The sequence below is a fragment of the Bacillus rossius genome, chromosome 1, assembly GCF_032445375.1.
Source record: "Bacillus rossius redtenbacheri isolate Brsri chromosome 1, Brsri_v3, whole genome shotgun sequence".
NCBI lineage: Eukaryota > Metazoa > Arthropoda > Insecta > Phasmatodea > Bacillidae > Bacillus > Bacillus rossius.
In genome coordinates, this window is record NC_086330.1 from 25,074,230 (window position 1) to 25,094,081 (window position 19,852).

The following is a 19,852-nucleotide window of genomic DNA, read 5'->3' on the forward strand; positions in this document are numbered from 1 at the left end:
TTATTTTGTTACAGTCAGCTGGTATTGCAACACCAGAATTGCGCAACAAATATTAATGTGGGCCAGAAAGGCCCAAGTTCCCAACCCCACATGGTTGATTTTCTGCCCAGTCCAACTCTTCTTACCTGCACCTTTTCCTCCTTGTCCAGTAGTTACCTGCTTGCTTTAATGCATGTAATTTGATCCCCGCATGACCCGTCCCAGGGTTTTCCCTGCGTCTATGCAGGTTTTACCCGGTTCACATTAACTAACTTTAAGCTGGGGCGACCAAAGGGGCGTCAGTCATGGCGCCAATCGCTGCCGGCTGGCCAATGAACCCCAGTAGCACAATATGCACGTGATCTCTCCCGCATGGTTTGAATCCAACATGTTAGGGTGTATAGGCAATAAGCCTGAGACACGTTTAGGTCCTCCCTTAACCTGGAACTTCCCGCACACGTTTAGATTAATTTAGGCTTGAAAAAAAATCTGAGTGGTTAACTTTTCACTGGTTGCCGCTTGTACTAAACGCAATATTCCTCTTTGACTCGAGCAACACAGAACTCGCTGACCTAAAAGGTTGATACATGTCTGGTGTGTCTAACTATAGCGTGTCTCATCCTTAGTTTGCTGTGAGTATTTTAATGGACATTTACTCTCTCTTTCCAGTGCACGATTTCTGTCATTAGCGCTGTCCTTGTTTCGGTGTGCTCTGTTGCCAGATATGCTCAATAGAGCACACAAGTTTTAGACATAACTTTATTAAGAATTGAACATTTTTTTTTGTAGGTATCCGAAACACTGTAATTTTGAAAGGTAATTTTGGAATGAGAATTCTGTAAACACATTTTCTTGTATTTAATCTAGAGCAGCATCTGATAATATTCGATTTTTACGTCTAGGAGACGTAACTGAAATACGTGCTCTTAATTTTTTTCAGGATGATTTCAATTGTAATGCTGTCAATAGACACTATTTTATAATATTAGAAAAATCACCAAAAAATTAAAATAATTAAAACGTATTATAATTAACAATGTTATTATAGAAAATTAATTTTTTAATGTTATTAAGCCGGGAAGTACATATATGGCAACAGCGGGCGCCACTTTCATTGTACTGCAACAAACTATGAGCGAGACACTGTAAAGACGAAGACGAATCTCACAGATGATTCAAGGGCAAAACTGTACAGATCGTCAACTGCAAGCGACAGACAAGACAGAAATAAGTGTGTACTCACATAGTCTGCCGAAACTGTGGCTCAGCCGTTTCTTCAGCTTCTGCACTCGACTGAGGGCGCCTCCCTTCTTCTCCCGCATCGTGACTCCTGCAACAAGAGGAGCTACGTCATGCCCGCGATATGCGTCACAGACAAGAGCAGTCACACACAAGGGCAGTCACAGACAAGGGCAGCCACAGACAAGGGCAGTCACATACAAGGGCAGCCACTGACAAGGGCAGCTACAGACAAGGGCAGTCACAGACAAGGGCAGCCACACACAAGGGCAGCCACACACAAGGGCAGTCACAGACAAGGGCAGTCACAGACAAGGGCAGTCACAGACAAGGGCAGTCACAGACAAGGGCAGCCACAGACAAGGGCAGCCACAGACAAGGGCAGCCACAGACAAGGGCAGCCACAGACAAGGTCAGTCACACACAAGGACAGCCACAGACAAGGACAGCCACAGACAAGGACAGCCACACACAAGGGCAGCCACAGACAATGGCAGTCACACACAAGGGCAGTCACAGACAAGGGCAGTCACAGACAAGGGCAGTCACAGACAAGGGCAGTCACAGACAAGGACAGTCACAGACAAGGACAGCCACAGACAAGGGCAGCCACAGACAAGGGCAGCCACAGACAAGGGCAGCCACAGACAAGGGCAGCCACACACAAGGGCAGCCACACACAAGGGCAGCCACACACAAGGGCAGTCACAGACAAGGGCAGTCACAGACAAGGGCAGTCACAGACAAGGGCAGTCACAGACAAGGGCAGTCACAGACAAGGGCAGCCACACACAAGAGCAGTCACAGACAAGGGCAGTCACAGACAAGGGCAGTCACAGACAAGGGCAGTCACAGACAAGGACAGCCACAGACAAGGGCAGTCACAGACAAGGGCAGTCACAGACAAGGGCAGCCACAGACAAGGGCAGTCACAGACAAGGGCAGTCACAGACAAGGGGGTCGTGTCGTGTTACCACGGAGCGGGCCACAGGAAACTCATTCGAGCATCCTGCACTGAGAAGAATGAGCCAAGAGAGGTCAACTTAACAGGTTTACGTAATGCCAACAGAAAAGGTCCAGTATACAGAAAATTCTAAATCATATTTTATAACAGTTATAACTAACTGTCCCTATACAAAATGCGTCAGAATCATATCAACAAACTTTGGCAGCAGTTTTAACACAAAAACAAACGTGTAAATTATGTAAAGTACTTCCCAAGACTGGTACACGCCATTGCAGTTGAAGTTTGACAGTTTTTATATATTGCAAATAATAGAGTAAGTATTTAAGAAGAGCAACAAGCTCTGTATTATGTTCAGATAAGCATAGTTATACAACCATCACAAAACTTGTCGCTGTCGTAAAATTATTTATTTGAAATAATTGGGCATAACAACGTTCAATCGTTTAAATGAAACCATTTTACGAAAGCGACAAACTAGGAAGTGATAGTAGGAATTTGTTTAAAGATAATCCAGATGCTGTGTTCTTCCTAAAATACTTTGTTGTTTGCAATAAACAAGTTGTTTAGCTCTGAGTCCAAAGGCGTATACAAGTCTTGAAAATCTCTTCAGAAAATAAGTGGTAAAATGTTATCAACGTATTTTTTTTTTCGCGATGAACTTGCAGTCGAAGTTTGTAGTTATAATTCTGACTCAGCCTGCATTAACAAACAATATAGGCTGTGGGTGTCAAAACCTGCTTCCTACATAAATGATTTCTTCTCAGTTGTACACTACTACCAGGACTGTAAAGTTTAAAGGCATTCTACTCTAAAGGCACTTCATAATATTCATTTTTAAAGGCTGTTTTAATAGCTGTAAGTTAAAAGTCAACATGTGTTGAATGTAGAATAATAACACATTCGCAAGTCTCCCACAGCTTAAAAATTTTAACTTCATTTGCTTCTTGCAAAAGAACAAGAAATAGTATTCGAACTATAATCACGCTTCTTTAAAAAAAAAAACGGCAATGATCAAAGTAGGCTATTTTACATTTCCAATCCACAAACGGTGCTCAGTCAATGTTCTTCTTGGTTAACGTTGCTGATTTTTCCTCCAATTGTAATATAATTAGAAGATTATGTACAGTGAAGTGGTTACATGTCTATGGCAAAAAAAAATTCAAATTTACATAGTGACTTTACATTTAGTATTTGTTATTTAAAGCATCTGGCAGAATTTCTAATGCAGTACACCCATATTCATAGAATGCGAGTTTTAAGTTGACATTGGAAGTGTATAATGTGCTCGCATTTTGAAATAAATACTAACAGTAAGCAAACTAAATTTCACATGGCCACAAATAAGCATTAAACTATTTTCATTTTATTCAAGCGATTATTCTTTGAAATGCATTTTTGTGATTATAATTTAATAATAGTCAAACATTATTAACACATGAGTCATAACAACCATAAACGGAACTATGATTAAATTATTTTCATACAAAAATTATATTAGAGATACAAAAATATATGTATAAGTTGCCACTAAACACTGTAAACAATTTATAGCCACAAGACCTAATCAAAATTTAACGAACCCATCGTCGTGAAATGAAGATGTTCAAAACGAATACTTCGCTTTAGCTCGCATACAAAGAGAAAGAAAACTGATTAAAATGTGTTCTAAACATGTTTACAAAGAAACGCTTGTTTAACGCATACGTTTTTAACAATAGTTCTTGCTACATAACACCTGTTACTACAGCTATCGAAATGAGTTGCACATCACCAAGCTGAAAATGAAGATCGTTGCCCTTAACACTACTGTTGAACTTTACAGTAAACACTCATAGTATTTGGGGATAGAAAATACTTTTCATAAATACAAAACATTTAAGTGACAATAATAGTAGGTGCACCGGCTACTGACTGGGGAGCCGGGGAGCCACGGCGGCCATCTTGAATGACCTTGACACTAACCTTTCACCCTGGCGGCCATTTTGGATTACGTCACTTCCGGCATTTTTGTTACGGTCAGCGAATGAGAACACAGTGTTTCGATACAGAAAGCACGTGATTTCCACTTCAAAAATATCTCCTCCAACCACAAAAGTAAGAAGTTATATAATAGATAGCTTGGTTTTTTACTTTGATCGGATTAAAAAAAAATTTTGTACACGCAAATCTTTGGTTTTTGTCTTCATTTTATTAAAAGTGTTGTATCAACATAAAAATCACCGCTTTGTCATCCTTTTGTCGTAGCTGAAATTAGAAATATTATTACGAAAGTGCTGCACTTATCATTTGAAGATTAATGGACAACGTCAAAGATTAGGGAGAAGAGAAGACAGGAGGCGTTCCAGGAGGAAAAAAATAAGAGGGAAGCCACAAGATTGACGTCTACTGATGTGGTGACGTACAATGGGAAACCCGCAGAGTGGAGTCGATTTGTTCATACTCCACCGCCGAGCCATGAGTTTTTCGTGTGTTATGAATCATCTTGAGGGAGAAAATGCCAAATAAATACACGTTTCCTAATTTATAAATATACTTTTCAGAGGTTTTAAGTGGCACACATGAGAAAGAAAACTTATCAGACCATCCTACATTAACATTTAATACAAATTTACAAACAATAAGTTGACTATTTAGTTAAATTTTACCGCAATTGCTGAAATGTCATACGGTAGCATGATTAAGGGTTTCTCTCTCTAGCTTAAGTTGTTTAGTTTGAATATAGATAGGGAATGAAAAAATTCGCGAGTTTAATGATATCTACGATCTTTTGCATTTTCGGGCAAATGACAATTTTTCATTGGCTGCTGACTTGTGAGACAGTTAGGTAACTTGTGATTCGATACTTCTTTGGCTGACGATTTCTCATTGGCCCACAGTCCTCGAGATTAACTGTGAGCCAATAGTAGAAACAGCGCAAATGTATAAGTAATTGGATTTTAGCGTGTCGCGAAGTGAATCCGCAAATTTTTCCAGTCTCTAAGTATAAAGACTCTTCCTTTCAACTTGACTCATAAACTGTATTCTGCATCTTACTCTCTTTGTTATTCTTTCAACTCACCACTTGATTATCCAAAGTAGTGGTGACAATATGATAAACATCCAACAATTTTTTTCTGTAACGATTACTGATATGATAGAGCAAAAAAAAATTCTCTCTTGAAAATAAGCAAATCTCGCATTATAGTCCACGTTCAGACATAACAGATTATTCGATTTATATCAGTCAGTCAGAGCATTGAAGCTTACAGATTAAACACCGTGGCTAGTATTTCCAACTATAAGATAACATGTATTTTGAGATTTAAAGCATCCTTCAAACATATCGAGGTAGGATGACATTGGAACACAACATAAGAAACCGCTGCTCAAGAGCTTTAAAATAAAGCAGAGCAAACGTCGGAAGGGTAAGATCGACCAATCAAGAGGGAGGAAGCCGCCGGTTGGCCGGCGGCATCTGCCAATCGCCGGAGCTCGTTCCTGGTTGGCTGAACCACCCAGCCACTCCCGGGGGAGGGTCCGCGGGACAATGCAAGGGCGGCAGCACAGTGGACGAGGGTTGTCATCTCGTTACGTAAGCGTGGTCGGGCTGCTGGCTGCGGGCCCGGGCGGGTAAGGCGGGCGGCAGCAAGGCGGACCGGTCCTCGGGAACAGGTCTGGGGCGTCTGCACACAACAGGTGAGCTCGCCCCTGGGCGTGGATGGACAGCCGAGAGTTGCGCCTCGCGCACAATGCACGCCACGTCGCAATCTGGCGTGGGGTGGGTAAGGAAAAAGATTGCAGGCGGGTTCTCAAGCTCTAAAACCACTGGCATGGTCCGTACCCTCTTGAGCAATCAAGTTCTTAATGACACCTTTACCACTATACAGTTGCGAAAACAATTTGTAATAGCAGAAAATACCTCAAGAAAATAATGTTTAATACGTAATGTATAAAAGATAATTTTGTTGATTCGTTCAATTCTTACAGATAAGCCCATATTGTCCAGTATTATCCCTCTAGCACATTTCTAAGCCCAAGCATAGTTTATATCTGAAATTTACACCCCTAACATGTAATTTGAACATTCACTTTATGAATTCAATTATGAAAAACAAATTTAAAGCAGTTTTTACACATAACATCTGATTACAGGACCGAAATTCCCAAATTGTACTTACTGTGCATGCGTTGTCTGCTGCCAGGTAAGAAACAAAAGAGCATCAAAACACTTGCGTTTATCCCTTATTGCACGCTATAAGTTTTTATTAAGGTGTTTTTAAGGATTATCAGGAGTTTTAAGGGCCCTTATTCAGTTAAAGATGTATTAAGGACATTTTTAAGGATATTAAGGAGGCGTACGAACCCTGACGGGGGCGCTAAGGACGACACTGGCTCGCGCATTACACGCCTCTTCGCCTCTACACGCTTGACACCGAAATGTTGTGCAGACTTCACACCTTTGAGGGACTCTTAAAAGGAGAGCCAATAATTTTAAGGTGAACTACTAAGGGTAAAGGCTCTCCGCACGTATCTATTCTGTTTGTATTACAGTGTATCAAATTTTTCATAGCTAAAAACGCCCGTGAAAAGACCCGTTCCAGTCTTTTTCGCTGCCCTTTTTAGACTACGTGTCGAAAACGAAACCACGAAACTAAACAACCATAGCAAAGCGTAATGACTCTCAAAATGCTATTCGTAATCTTTAATTAATCTTAAACGATTGCTCAATTCCTCGTTAAAAAAAGGAAGGATTTCAGATGGAATGAGCATAACATCCATAGTTGTTTTGCCTTGGCAGAACTTGCTAAATAATCAGCGTAGTTCACTTCATCAGAACGTTGTATTATAAGGAAATAAAAAATATTTAGACACGTTCTATTCCAGTGTATTTTATTTCTTAAACACTAAAAATTCAAGTACCAGCTGAGAAAACTATCAAAAACATAACTGCACCATGATACAGTATAAAACTGTGAATAAATACTTTAAAATATGAGAGGCTACTCAATTAGAAAGTGCATTTGGTTTGAGGTCAATCTTTGCATATCGGCTTTATTGGCTGCACGTACAGCAAACATAAAGACAGGAAACGCTGTAGATTTCACGGAATCATACAATAATGTTCAAATAAAAGCATTTTAGGTAAAGCGAACGCACAATTTTGCCTATTAGGTTACTAAAAAAAGCTTGTAATGTTACGGTAGACTTGAACAAATAAAAGGTCGTAATGAAAAGCAGTGTGTATCAAGAAATCCAAACAGAACAACGACTGGCCTGACCCCAGTACCGGAAACGGAAATCCTTTGAGGAAACCTGGTCAGACTAGCGGTCTACGACCGCCTCGACTCGAAGCAGAGATGTGAGTCGACAAGCTCAGGTGAATGATCGACGCCTCTCGAAACACCATAAAATACGAACTAAACTTGGATTTACGATACTTTTTAATTGTTCTAAAATCTGATAACGGGACAATATGTACAGGACCTCTGAATGCGTAACATTACGAGTGATGATATAATACTTTTTTTTTTTTTTAAATTGAAGAAAAAAAAAGGTAAATTATGTAATCAAAAAGCAATCTGCACACGTTGCCTCAGATCGATAACATAACGTCATTATTAAAAGGGCTAAGCTAAACTGCTAAAAAGGAAAAATTATTTGCTCATTTTTCTGTGCACATCTACGTGAATATCTAACGTCTTTCTAATAAACTGCATAAATATAATTAAATATTAAAATAAACCCATTCTACAGAGAGAGAGAAAGAGTATGGCATTACTATTTTAAGAAAAAAATACCAAATTTACTCGAAAACTACTAGGTAAATAAATACCTTCAGTAATATAAAACGTTGATATTAATTCAAATTTCTAGAGGTATTGTGTGCCCAACAGGCAGCAAAGTAACTAACGTGTAATTCACAAGGTATATATTGTGTCCGCCCACTCGGTCTGGTGGCTAGCGTGTCTGGCTGGTGGGCCTAGGAGCCCGGGTTCGAATCGCGGCCGGAGTGGGCATTGTTCAAACCTTTTCCCTGGGTTCAGGACTCGTTGTTTGTGATGTCCCTTTCACTGACATCCAGAGGAAGGCAATTTGCAAACCATCGCAGAATCATCCTGCCTTGGCAGGCACAGGGGCATAACGGCTGTAATGGATAAAACGATTAATTATCAAACGTCTTTCGACGGCAACGAGCGAGAAGCACTTTGGGACGACTTTGGCTCGCTCGTCTTGTCGTTGCTGCAATAAGAGAAACTGCTACCCGGGCGCATGGATGGAGCCTACTGCTCAATTAACTAGAAAGGATACCTAAGTGGCCATTAAACACATACGTAGAGGGAAGCTGGGTATTAGTTTTACACCCGGCAGACACGCTTTTGCGCCGCGTAATGATTCGCTCTAGTTCTGACCACTGTGGCCAGATTTACACTAACCGGCTTGTTAACATTACAAATCTTTCCATGCGCCATATTCAAACATACGTTTGAATATCTTGATAAAATTTTATTATTTGCTGATTTTTCTAAGACAATGTATTAGTGTATATTGACAGTATTATCAAAGTTTCAGTCATTTAAAAAAAACGCTAAACGCCAATAATCATTTCACAGGCGAAAATATTTCAAGCAAAAAGTTATAACATTAAATTATACTAAGAAATTGTGGACTAAAGAATTAAAACTAAAATGGCGTCTTTCGATGACATTTCCTTCGAAATAAAAATTGAATATTATCAGATGATGCCCTTGATGAAATACATTACAAAGATATATTTCCTAAATTTTCATTCCAAATTTTACTTTACAAAATACCATGTTTCAGATATTATTTTAAAAAATTCTCATTGCATGAAACGGTTTTGTCTAAAATTCTTGTGCTCTATGGTGCACATCTGGGAAAGGAAGTACACCGAACCAAGGACAGCGCTGATTGCAGAAATCGTGAATTGGACAGAGAGACAGAGAGACAGAGAGAGAGAAAGAGAGAGAGAGAGAGGTTAAATGCCCATTCAGATGCACACTGCAATCTAAGGAAGAGACGCGCTACAACAACAACCAAGCACGGGCCACACAGCGGATTTATTAAATCCTCAGTTTCTCGGTATTTCGTCGACAGCAGATGTCATTAGAGACGGCAACACGCAATGACACAGCCAGGGACATGGAGTAAGAAGTCGGCCGTGGCCTACAGTAAAGAACCATTCCAGCATTTGCCTTGAGCGATTTTTTTTTTTTTTTGAAATCGTGGAAAAAAAATAAATCAGAATGACCGAATCAGGGTTTTGAGCCCGGCTACTCTGGAATGACAAGTCGAGTGTCTTAAGGGCGTGAGTCCCATTCCAGGTCATTGTTTTATATTTACGTTTCGCACAAGGTTAAACTTGTAGACTTTTTATGACAGGCTGAACTTCAGCAAAATTAAAAGAAAAATAATATTGTGCATGCTTTTCGAATAATTAGCTGGCAAAGTGGAATTTTTTAAATTTTTGCGCAGCATGGATAAGGAGAACCAAATGGAATAAATAATAAAAAAAAGTTTTTAAAGTCAATGCTGGTGTCTACTTGTAATATGATTTTAATTCTTGCGGAAAATTTTATTTATTTTATTTTTTAGCCTTATAAAATCATAAAAAAATATGTGGATTTTTAAAGGCTAGGTAAATATGTTTTGTCTGTAAGTAATTAAACCATATCACATAGTAGACAGTAAAATTTACTTTTAAACCTAATAAATTAAAGTTCTAGACTACATTTCCTTCTCCTTAACCAAACTGCAAAAAAAACATTAAAATTGTAACTTTGCGAGCTAATTATGCAAAACATATCAGATATAATTTTTTTTTCATTTTGTGAAAGTTCAGCCACTCAACGTGGAACGTAAATATAAAAAAATGACCGGGAACGGGACATACGCCCTTAAGAGGTCAGGGCGGGCTTTCACACAGCAGGGTTACCCACGCTAAGGGAAGCCTTGAAACCAGGCCGCCTGGCTGGGCACCAGTTCTAACACCGCGCGAGGTGTTAGAACGTCTGTCACGCATTTAGCCTCTACGCACTAGGCGACGAACTGGCGTGCAGTCTTCGCGACGGTAACTTGTCTCTATGGGACTTCAAGATGTAACAAGATGATTTTATGGCGTATAACATTAAATATAAAGGCTCATTTCACTCCCCTATACCATTTACAATATAGTATGTAGAATTTTTCTTACCTAAAAAAGTCCGTGAAACACAAGTTTTTAGCCTTTTTTACTGTTCAAAAAATTTAACGTTGCAGACGAAACCATGGAACGAAACTTGCACAAAGGCTCTTAAATGCTGTATGTAATCAGACACTTTCAATATACCTTGAGCGGTTTGTAAATGGCGCAATAACACCTGGAGCTGAGCAAGCCATCTGGCCCCACCTACCTGGGCACACACACGGTGTGAAGAGCTTCAGAATAAACAACGCGATTTTTCCGTATTTCGTTTTTAAACTTTTTTAGGAGAGTGGGAAGGGCTCAAACGCGCGTTTTTAGACATGAAACACCCGGTACAGATTTTTGAAACCACTCAAGAAACTTGCATTACACCTTTACCTTCATTCCTCCGCAATATAATGTTATTGTAACCGCTCAAATTTCATAGTTGTCCAATGCTCGACTGTATTCTGCATCTTACTCTCTTTGTTATTCTTTCAACTCACCGCTTGATTATACAAAATAGTGGTGACCAAATGAATGACATAATAAATATCCTACAATTTTTTTTCTGTGTCGATTACTAATATCATAAACAAAAACATTTTTCTGCTCTCTGAAAACTAAACAAATCTCGCATTATAACCTAAGATCAGACAAACCAGATCACTCGATTAAAATCAGCCCGAGCATTGAAGCTTACAAGTTAAACACCGTGGCTAGTATTTCCAACTGTCATATTTAAGACTTCCTTCAAACACATCGAGGTAGGATGACATGGAACACAATCTGGAAACCGCTACTCGAAAGCTTTAAAATAAAGCAGAACAAACGTCAAATGGTATATCATCTCTGACCGGCCATTCAAGACGGAGGAAGCCACCGATTGGCAGGCAGCTTCTGCCAATCACCAGAGCTCGTCCCTGGTTGGCTGGACAACCCAGCCACTCCGGAGGCCGAACTGCGCGCCAGTTCAGAGCCTTGCGCTTAGATGCGATACGCTATAAGTAGGGACACCTGTATTTCGCGAATACATTTCGTGTCAAGGTATTTCACAAAATACTGTAGCTTTTCTCCTGTGGTTATTGGCTGAGGTCGGTGAGAGGTGTCGTCCCGTTCTTGACGGGGCCAATGAGAATGTGGTCACCGTACTGCTGCACCCTCACAATTTGCCATGACTAGAGCCACGGAAATTTCGCGGATTCATTTAGTCGCAAGCTAGAATGCAAACCTCCACACTGCCGCACTGTGTTCATGATTGGACCGCAGTTATCTGTACACGCCCCTCTACGACCGTGAGCCAACGATGTCCAGCTAGGAGAGAAGTAAGCGAATCAGGTAGTGCCAAATAACAAGGATAAAAATGTTCTCGCTAAGAAATCAACCAATGGGAAAGTAAACATGGGTCGAGCACACCTATAACTTTGAATTCTATCCTGAGGCCAGAGGAATCCGCGAAAAATCCGGGACTCTAGCCATGACTCTTAGAAAAAACTACAGTGTTTTGTGAAATACCTTGACATGAAATGAAATCGCGAAATACAGGAGTCCCTAGCTATAAGCACAAGCGAGAGTCGCACTTATCATCCCGTCTCACTAACATACATTAGAAAGATTTAAAACAATTGTATGGATACACGCCATTGCTGGTTTAAAATGTGCACAGTCTATCAGGGGAGTGATAGTCTGTCATTGGCCGTGCCAGGAGGGATTATTATAACACATATAAACCCCCCCCCCCTTTTTTTTAAATATTTACAGACTCATCCTACCAAATAAACTTAAGTTTTCATTAGGTTACGGAAAAAAAAGGGGGTGGGGGTAAAATATTAGTCTTTATGGCTGATGTAGGGAGCAGATTTCAGTTCCAACAACGTCGTAAATGTTATGTCGTGCACTGTAAAAAAAAATCATATTACATATACAAAGGTTTAAAAATATAATTTTTTGTATTTTATTTTTAAAAACTAGTATAATTGGTGTAATTTTCAACAAATATTTCTAAAAAAAAAATACTTCAATGGGCTTCAATGGAAATATACAAATGCACACGTGTTATTACAACTAACTTGTTAAATTACACATTCGTATCCATAGATGAAATTGCACATACAAGTAGGAATTACACAGTGTCCAGTTTATTTGTCACTAAATTATGTTTTAAGGCACACACATGTCATTGTAAAAGAGCAAAATATTTGTCAGAGTAAATTTACAACTACCTATGAAAGGCAAAAAAAGTAGGCTATTTACAATTTATATTGAGAAACATCATTTAATTTACAATAGGTTACAAAAGTAGTGTATTCCAATTATACAATGATTTATCAATGTGCACGATGGTCAAGAGGTTATAAATCTAGAGTTTTAAACATACGGTGTTTTTTTGTTAGTAGCAACAATTGACATGTTTATTTTTAATGTCAGTTTACTCAACGATGAATTAAAATTTAACTGACATAAGTGGTAGATACACACATGTATGCTTATGTAAATTTACATGTCATAAAGTAAAAATACAGCAACAGCTAAGACATATTTACCAAACCATAGCAATTGCACTATTACACTTTTGATAGTATTTTTACTTAAGTCCAAGAGTAAAAATACACCAATATATGTAGGTGTGTAATAAGACTAACATAGTGGAGATTCTACCACCTCATACATTTAGTGTAAAATTAAGCAATTTTTTATTATTACAGATTAAGAAACCTACTGTGCTCATCTTTGTTGTCGTTGTTGTGTTGTACAGATTAACTGTTAAGTATTATCGTTGGGTTCGCCCTTCTGTCGCTGAGTTGGCCAAGGATGTTGCTTGTCTGTATTTACTGTTCTGCTGCAACTGTCTCATCGTTGTTAGCCCACTGTGTTCATCTGTGCTGTAATATTTTTTTATACTAAAATCCTTCCACGGAATTCTCTGTGCTGTTTAGGCAGTTAAAATTTTAAATCAACTGATTTTGGCTTGTTCTGTACGTGTTTATGCATTTATCTTTGCTGTCCATTCCTGAATATCTTTTTCCTATGACATACAGTGCAAGTCAGCAATTAAGTATGTCAATATATTTTTTTAAAACTGAACTTCATTCCATAAACAGACTGCTCTTCAACAACGCTAGGTTTACTTACCTCATACGTTCTTTCTACATGATATCGGCTGTATTGCAATCACAGATACAGGGAGAGCTTGATTTTTTTTTTTAATTTACGTTACAGAGTACGGGCTGGCACAACAGAATAAAAAGATAAAAACGCATGAGATTCGCTGGGCTTTGCCTAATTATATAATTATGTACACTGCGTGTTTAGGTACTGCCTAATTGGTATTTCGAGGCCAACTATCAGGGTCGCAGATGGGTACCTACCTAATCTGTACTTCACACACGTCATATGCTAACAAATAGTTCTTAATCGATTTACAACATTAAAAAACAATAGGCTAGTCAAAAATATTTTTCGTAATGTGAACTAACATGCAATGAGGTATTTTCAAAACAATTAGGCTGAAAAACTGTAATTGGGAAATCCAAAATATATTTGAAATTAAATAGCTTAATTGCATCTTCAACGCTTTGCTGTATCACACGGCCTAAAACAATCTAAACAAATCGACCCAAAAAGTAGTCTAAAACCATTGAATATATTCAATGCTAAAACGTTCCCCACCACCACTTTAAAAAATTTGCTAACTTAAAGGAATTTATATTTCCCACTGTCAATGGCGAATTGAAAGTGTCCTTACTTGACGAGTCTCTGGAACAAAGAAAATCGATGAGAAAACACTGGGTCTAAAATTCAAGCAACATTATTAATTGAACAAATATCATTAGGTACATATAAACATAGCAAAACACACATTCGTTTCGCTTCTAGCACAACCGCTTCAACACACACTGCGCATACGGCGGACGTCATTTAATCAAATCTTTTTTATAAAATGCATTTTCACTATGTTATATGTGACTAGCACATCAAACTAAACACAATAGGTTAACTGCAGTGAGTTCATGAATTTTCCGGGGATGTTAACAGAGATTTGTAATGTTCACATAGATTATTCGCGTTTTTTTTTTATTTCTCTTCCACGCTCAAGTGAACGTCACACTCGCGAAAAGCTAAGTTAATAAACAATCCGCACTGCACGTTCGCGGACAGAAATCGTGACCTGCTGCTGTTCGGAAGCCGTTAAAATGTAATTTATCTGGCAGTTATTTTTCAAAGCAGTGTCTGTCCGGTACCGAGTTGCCAAACCTAATACGCCTGCACAAAAGTAGTGATAATTTGTCCCAACATTCACGGTAAAATACAATTTTGTTCTATGCGAATAAAATATTATGAGTAGGGATACGGAAATTTCGTGGATTCATTTGCTCGCAAGCTATAATGTAAAACTTCACATTCTCGCACTGTGTTCGTGATTGGACAGCAGTTATTTGGACACGCCCCTCTACGACCGCGAGCCAATGAAGCCCTGCTGGGAGGGAAGTAAGCGAATGAGGTGGGGCCAATTAACAATAACAAAATGTTTCGCGCTGGGAAATCAGCCAATGCAAAAGCAAAAATTGGTGGTCTTAACATAAGGCTTAAACTTTTAGCCTGGCACCAAACGAGTTCGCGAAATTTTCGAGTCTCTAATTATGAGGCTAATTTTTCTTTGCGTTCGTTTCGTTCATTAAATAATACCATTATTACGGGTCCACAATCAGTCACGAACTTCATTTGCAAGAGAACATTTTGTATTGGTTTCATAGATGTGCCGTAAACTTTCAAAGACCGTGCAGTAGCTTTACCTTTGATATAAGGACTAAACAACCAACAGACTCAATCTCTCACTCATTTCAAGAATATTAAAATCAACAAAAATGTAGCAAACTAAGGTCTAGAGACGTGCGAAATTCGAGTTATTCTCTGGTAACAATTTGTGCATAGTTCAAGTCGATGTCGCGTGTTCACTGGCTGCTGCTGCTGCTACATTTAACTAGGGCCCATTTAACAAAAGTAAAAGAGTCGCACTTATCATCCCGTTCACCAACACAAATTCACCTCTGACTAGGCGGTCCCCTTAAAACCTCACTCAACTAAGCGTCAAAGTAGTTTGACAACCGAGATAAAAAGAATCGATAGCCATCCCTGATGGTAATTTAAAACACCACGTCCCCAGAGCGAGTCTAAATCAATCATAGCTTGTCAATTCCAGAGAAGCGTAACCCGTCAACAATATCGTCGTAACCGAGAAAAAAAATTACCACAAAGGCTAAAAAATATATTTCCAGCGGTTGCTCTAAATTCGACAATGGCAGACACTGATATAATAGACACACACACACACACACACACTCACACACAGCAGTATTTCGCGGGGAATTTCTACTGCTTGCTTTACCGAGAGTAATTGGGAGTAACTGATTGGGAGTAATCCCTTGACTGTTATGACTGAAACTACTTGTTCTGGAATGTATAAATTGATCTGTAAGTCGACTCCCAATCTACCATAAAAGCGCGTATACCTGGGAGACTGAGGGTGCCGACCTACGGGTTGGAAAACAGATGCTTGCTAGACTTGGCACTTCTTTGATCATGTTTGAAATCTTTCATTTTTTTATTAGCAGGGCGATGCATTTTTCGGGAAAAATATTTTTTCCGTACCAGCTGTGTTTTACAAATTTTGTAGAATTGTCTGTGTTTCGTGGTTGGCTGGGTTTATTTCGGGTTCTACCGTCAGCAGACCCCGACCGCCCCCACCAAAGGATACAAGTTAAACAACACTATAGAAGTAACTCAGCATCATATTTTCACAGACATCCACACATAAACTCTATTTTAAAACAAGAGGTAGTGGGCGGCAATCCGCGGCCTGGAACTCTTCGCGGGCCCTTGGTTCGATGCTTTGTTCTGGCATACGGACCACGAGGCCCGCAACTGCTATGATGACAATACAGTTTGCGGCACACTGTGTCGCAGTGTTGTCTGATAAGCAAACAGTCTGAGCAGACCGATCATAGCCATTCAGTGCGGAAGCAAACGCGTTCTGAATGGCCCGGCCAAACAGGGCAATGGCTTCTCTTGCAGACGGCCGCCGATTACAAGGGAACAATCGCTGGCGCAGGTATACCTTATTGCAGTCTAACGAGCGAACGAATTTTTTTTTCGCTAAAAATACATGTAATGGTTGTGATCGGTGCTCCTTCTGAATAGTGATAGGCGCTTGCTGAGCTGCAGAGCATTCGCGATGCGTTCGGGAGAGCCTTATGGCTAGGGGCATGCATTTTTCGCAGGAAAAAATTTATCTAAATTACCATTAGATTGCAACAAGGTATACATAAATTACATGTATTAAATTTGTCTTAAACATTTTTTTGCCTAAATTTAATACTGATTCATCTAAAAAACAGATGATGTATACACCAGCTGTTTTCTCCCTTGTGATTTGGCAGCCGTCTGCGAGAGAGGAGCCATTGGCATTATATGAACGAGCCACTCAGGACGCGTTTGCTTCCGCACTGAATTATTGTGGTTGGTGTTGTAACAATCGACGCGTAAACTCACCCCAATCACGAAACACAAACAATGCTACAGTGATTTAACTTTCAGTTAAGTCTCGGAACCTTTTCGCGAAATATGCATGCTCCAACTTATAGCCTAGACAGCGGTTCTACCCACCAAAGAAGTAAGAATGAGCTACATTTTTTTTTATAAATATCTCTACCGACGAACTAAAAGATTGCCGTTGGCTCGACGACCTCATGTGCGTTTCACATTGACAAATTTCCAAACACACAAAACGAAGAAACGCTAATATGTCTGCAGGACAGCCTGGTACCGAAATGGTACAGAGCCTCTAGTGATAGTGGCACTAATTAATAAAAATCCCTTTCGGCACAGCCTTCAGGCGTACGTAGATTTCAAGTAACTATTACATATTTCTTCCGGGAGTGTTCTGGAAACTTCAATAAACTTCTGGATCATTTTAAGAACTTAATAAACATAACGTCCTATAATTACATCCTCCAATATTCCAAAATTATCAATTAAAAATTTCTCGTTTTACATGCAGCGAAAATGTTTGCAATGTTTTTAACTCAACGCATCCGGCGTTGAATAGCTAAGAAACAATTTCATACTATGCTCACTAAGGTAGTTATGAATAGTTTCGATCAAAAACTATTTTTCATCCCTTGCACTAATTCGTGGGGGTATAAAAAATTAGCTTCGGACCAAGGTTTAAATTAAGATTTAGAAGGTTAAAAATACATTTGAAATAATTTGATTCTGTAAGTAGTAAGGAAGTTTTTTTTATATCAACCGATTTTTCTACGGTAATAGTTCGTTTCTTTCTGATTTTATCCACCCCTTGCAGTTATGGTTGGTCGTATCAAACATTTATATTGACAAGAGTTTTTGGTATTGCTCCTAAGAATTATAATACGTTTAAAAGAATGCGAGATTTATCATATTAAGGGATTTATTGTGATTTTTATGTTTATTTTTTCTTCGTAAAACCTTCCCCATGTCCACTCGTTTGGTTGGATTTTGCCCATTAACGAACTCCATCGTAATTTTCCATTGCCATTATTTTATGTATTAGTTATATATATATAACATTTTTATGGCCAGGATAACTGCCGTAATTTTGCAGAAATCACTTCCAAACTGGTACATAAAATGTGACCGTAAAATCTCGGTCGAGTTCGTTTATTTATATATATATAGTGTGTGTTTGTGTATGTGTAAATATACATACATAAACTTTTGAGTTGGAGATGGTTTTGGATCCGGACCACGAAACGTAAATATAAATATTAAAAAAATCCTGGAGTCGCACCATGGTAACTGCTACAATAAGAATTCTTTCTTCGAAATCTACCAAAAAATGGCGCGGTATAACCTTTTAGGAAAACAGATATATGTATTTTAGTTTGTTTTCCAATTTTTTTTCGTATATTTGGCCGAAATGCTAAAGTTTTCCAGCAGAGAATACGGACAGAGCCACTGGCGAAAGAATACATCGTTGAAACTGAGGAATAAAGTCGTGTAGTCTCGCGGTTCCCCATCGAAAGTCGTATCTCGCGAACAAAATTTGAATTGCGTAGCAAAACAAAGAAAGTGCGAAGACCGAATCTGCATTTAATTTTGTTTTCTGTGCAAATTACGTGCGCGATTTCTATGACTGCTACTAGACTTGTAAGGCTACAGAATGTGCTAAACATTCCTATCAGTAAAGGAACGAAATTGTTTTTTTTTTTCATCCATCAGGCGGGTCTTAATTATCAGGCCGATTCACAAAAAAAAAAATTCGTTTGTTATTCAAGCCCAGGCGCGGAACAGAAGTTACGCTGATTTTTTTTTAATGCCATGGAGTATTTGGGGTGATGGGGAGAGGAAGTGAAGAGGATAAAAAAAGGGGGAGTTGTAAAGCTTCACGCCGACGCGATAATTAAATCGTGGTGAATTAATGGGGTGCACGTTCCGAAACGATGGCGGATACTTTGATTGGGGCACAAAATATTTGCGCGACTCGCATGTCAAGAGGTTAGGATAGCAGAGCATCCTAATGTGACGGGTTACACTGGCTGAAACCACAATGTTGTCTGCTATTCTACCCTTCACAATACTACTTTACGAGCAAGTCAATGTGAATCTCACGTTATACTCAATAAAAATTATAATAATATTTTTTATCAACTAATACCTTAGAAATTAGCTATCAAAGTCACAGTTTTAATTTTTTTTTGAGCAGTAATATAAGACACCCCCAAAACTGTTACCAATAATTAACACTGTAGACTAAAATGTAATATTACTGGTTATTACAATAATTACGTTTTACAACGAAAAACTTTTTAATTGATGCGAAATGTAATGACAAATTGAGAATGACTGAGCTCCTTAAATTAATTTAATGTTTTCTGTGTCAACAGCATACTTAAATTGATCGTGACTATAAGTTATCGTCACAATTTCGGTTTAACAATTGATTTTTTTTTCAATAAACATTTCAGTAACCAGAAAAATGTGTACTTGTAATAGAAAAAATCTTGTTTGCGAAAATTACACTACTAAAACCTTAAAAAAAAAAAAAAAAATGGACAGAGTTTGACATGAAAATGCTAAGCAATGAGATGAAAGATATCAAATGCTCACGAAGAAGTTTAAAATTCCAAGGGTTTGTTTATTCTTAAAGCACATTACATTCCTTGCCTGTAATGTTCCCCACCTTTTGCAGTTATTTTGCTAAAACGTGTTTTTTTTTTAATTTTGCGTTAAAATCTGTTTATTTGCGATCTCAAGTGTTTTTCTTTTGACATTAAATCAGGCTTTCTTAGACACAAATTTCGCAGTTTTAAGCTTATGTTAAGCTTGCATTTACTTTCGTAAGTAAACATAACCACCTCATAAATAATTTTGTTTGCATTCATATCATCTTACTTGCATTAGTCTCTCATTATTCTCCCCTTTATACATTTTTGAGTCACTTTATAGCTTCTCGAGTTCAAATTATTTAT

The 19,852-nt window shown here is 38.6% G+C and overlaps 1 protein-coding gene across 6 annotated transcripts in view; it reads right to left on the bottom strand.

Moving 5' to 3' along the window:
• LOC134533300 (cyclin-dependent kinase 14) overlaps positions 1-19,852 on the bottom strand; it is a 422,243-nt gene that overhangs the window by 347,170 nt on the left and 55,221 nt on the right. For all 6 annotated transcript variants that reach the window (XM_063370778.1, XM_063370786.1, XM_063370794.1 and 3 more), the window contains one exon: positions 1,223-1,309. In XM_063370778.1, coding sequence (XP_063226848.1) covers positions 1,223-1,309 — 87 coding nt within the window. The remainder of the gene's footprint in view (positions 1-1,222; positions 1,310-19,852) is intronic.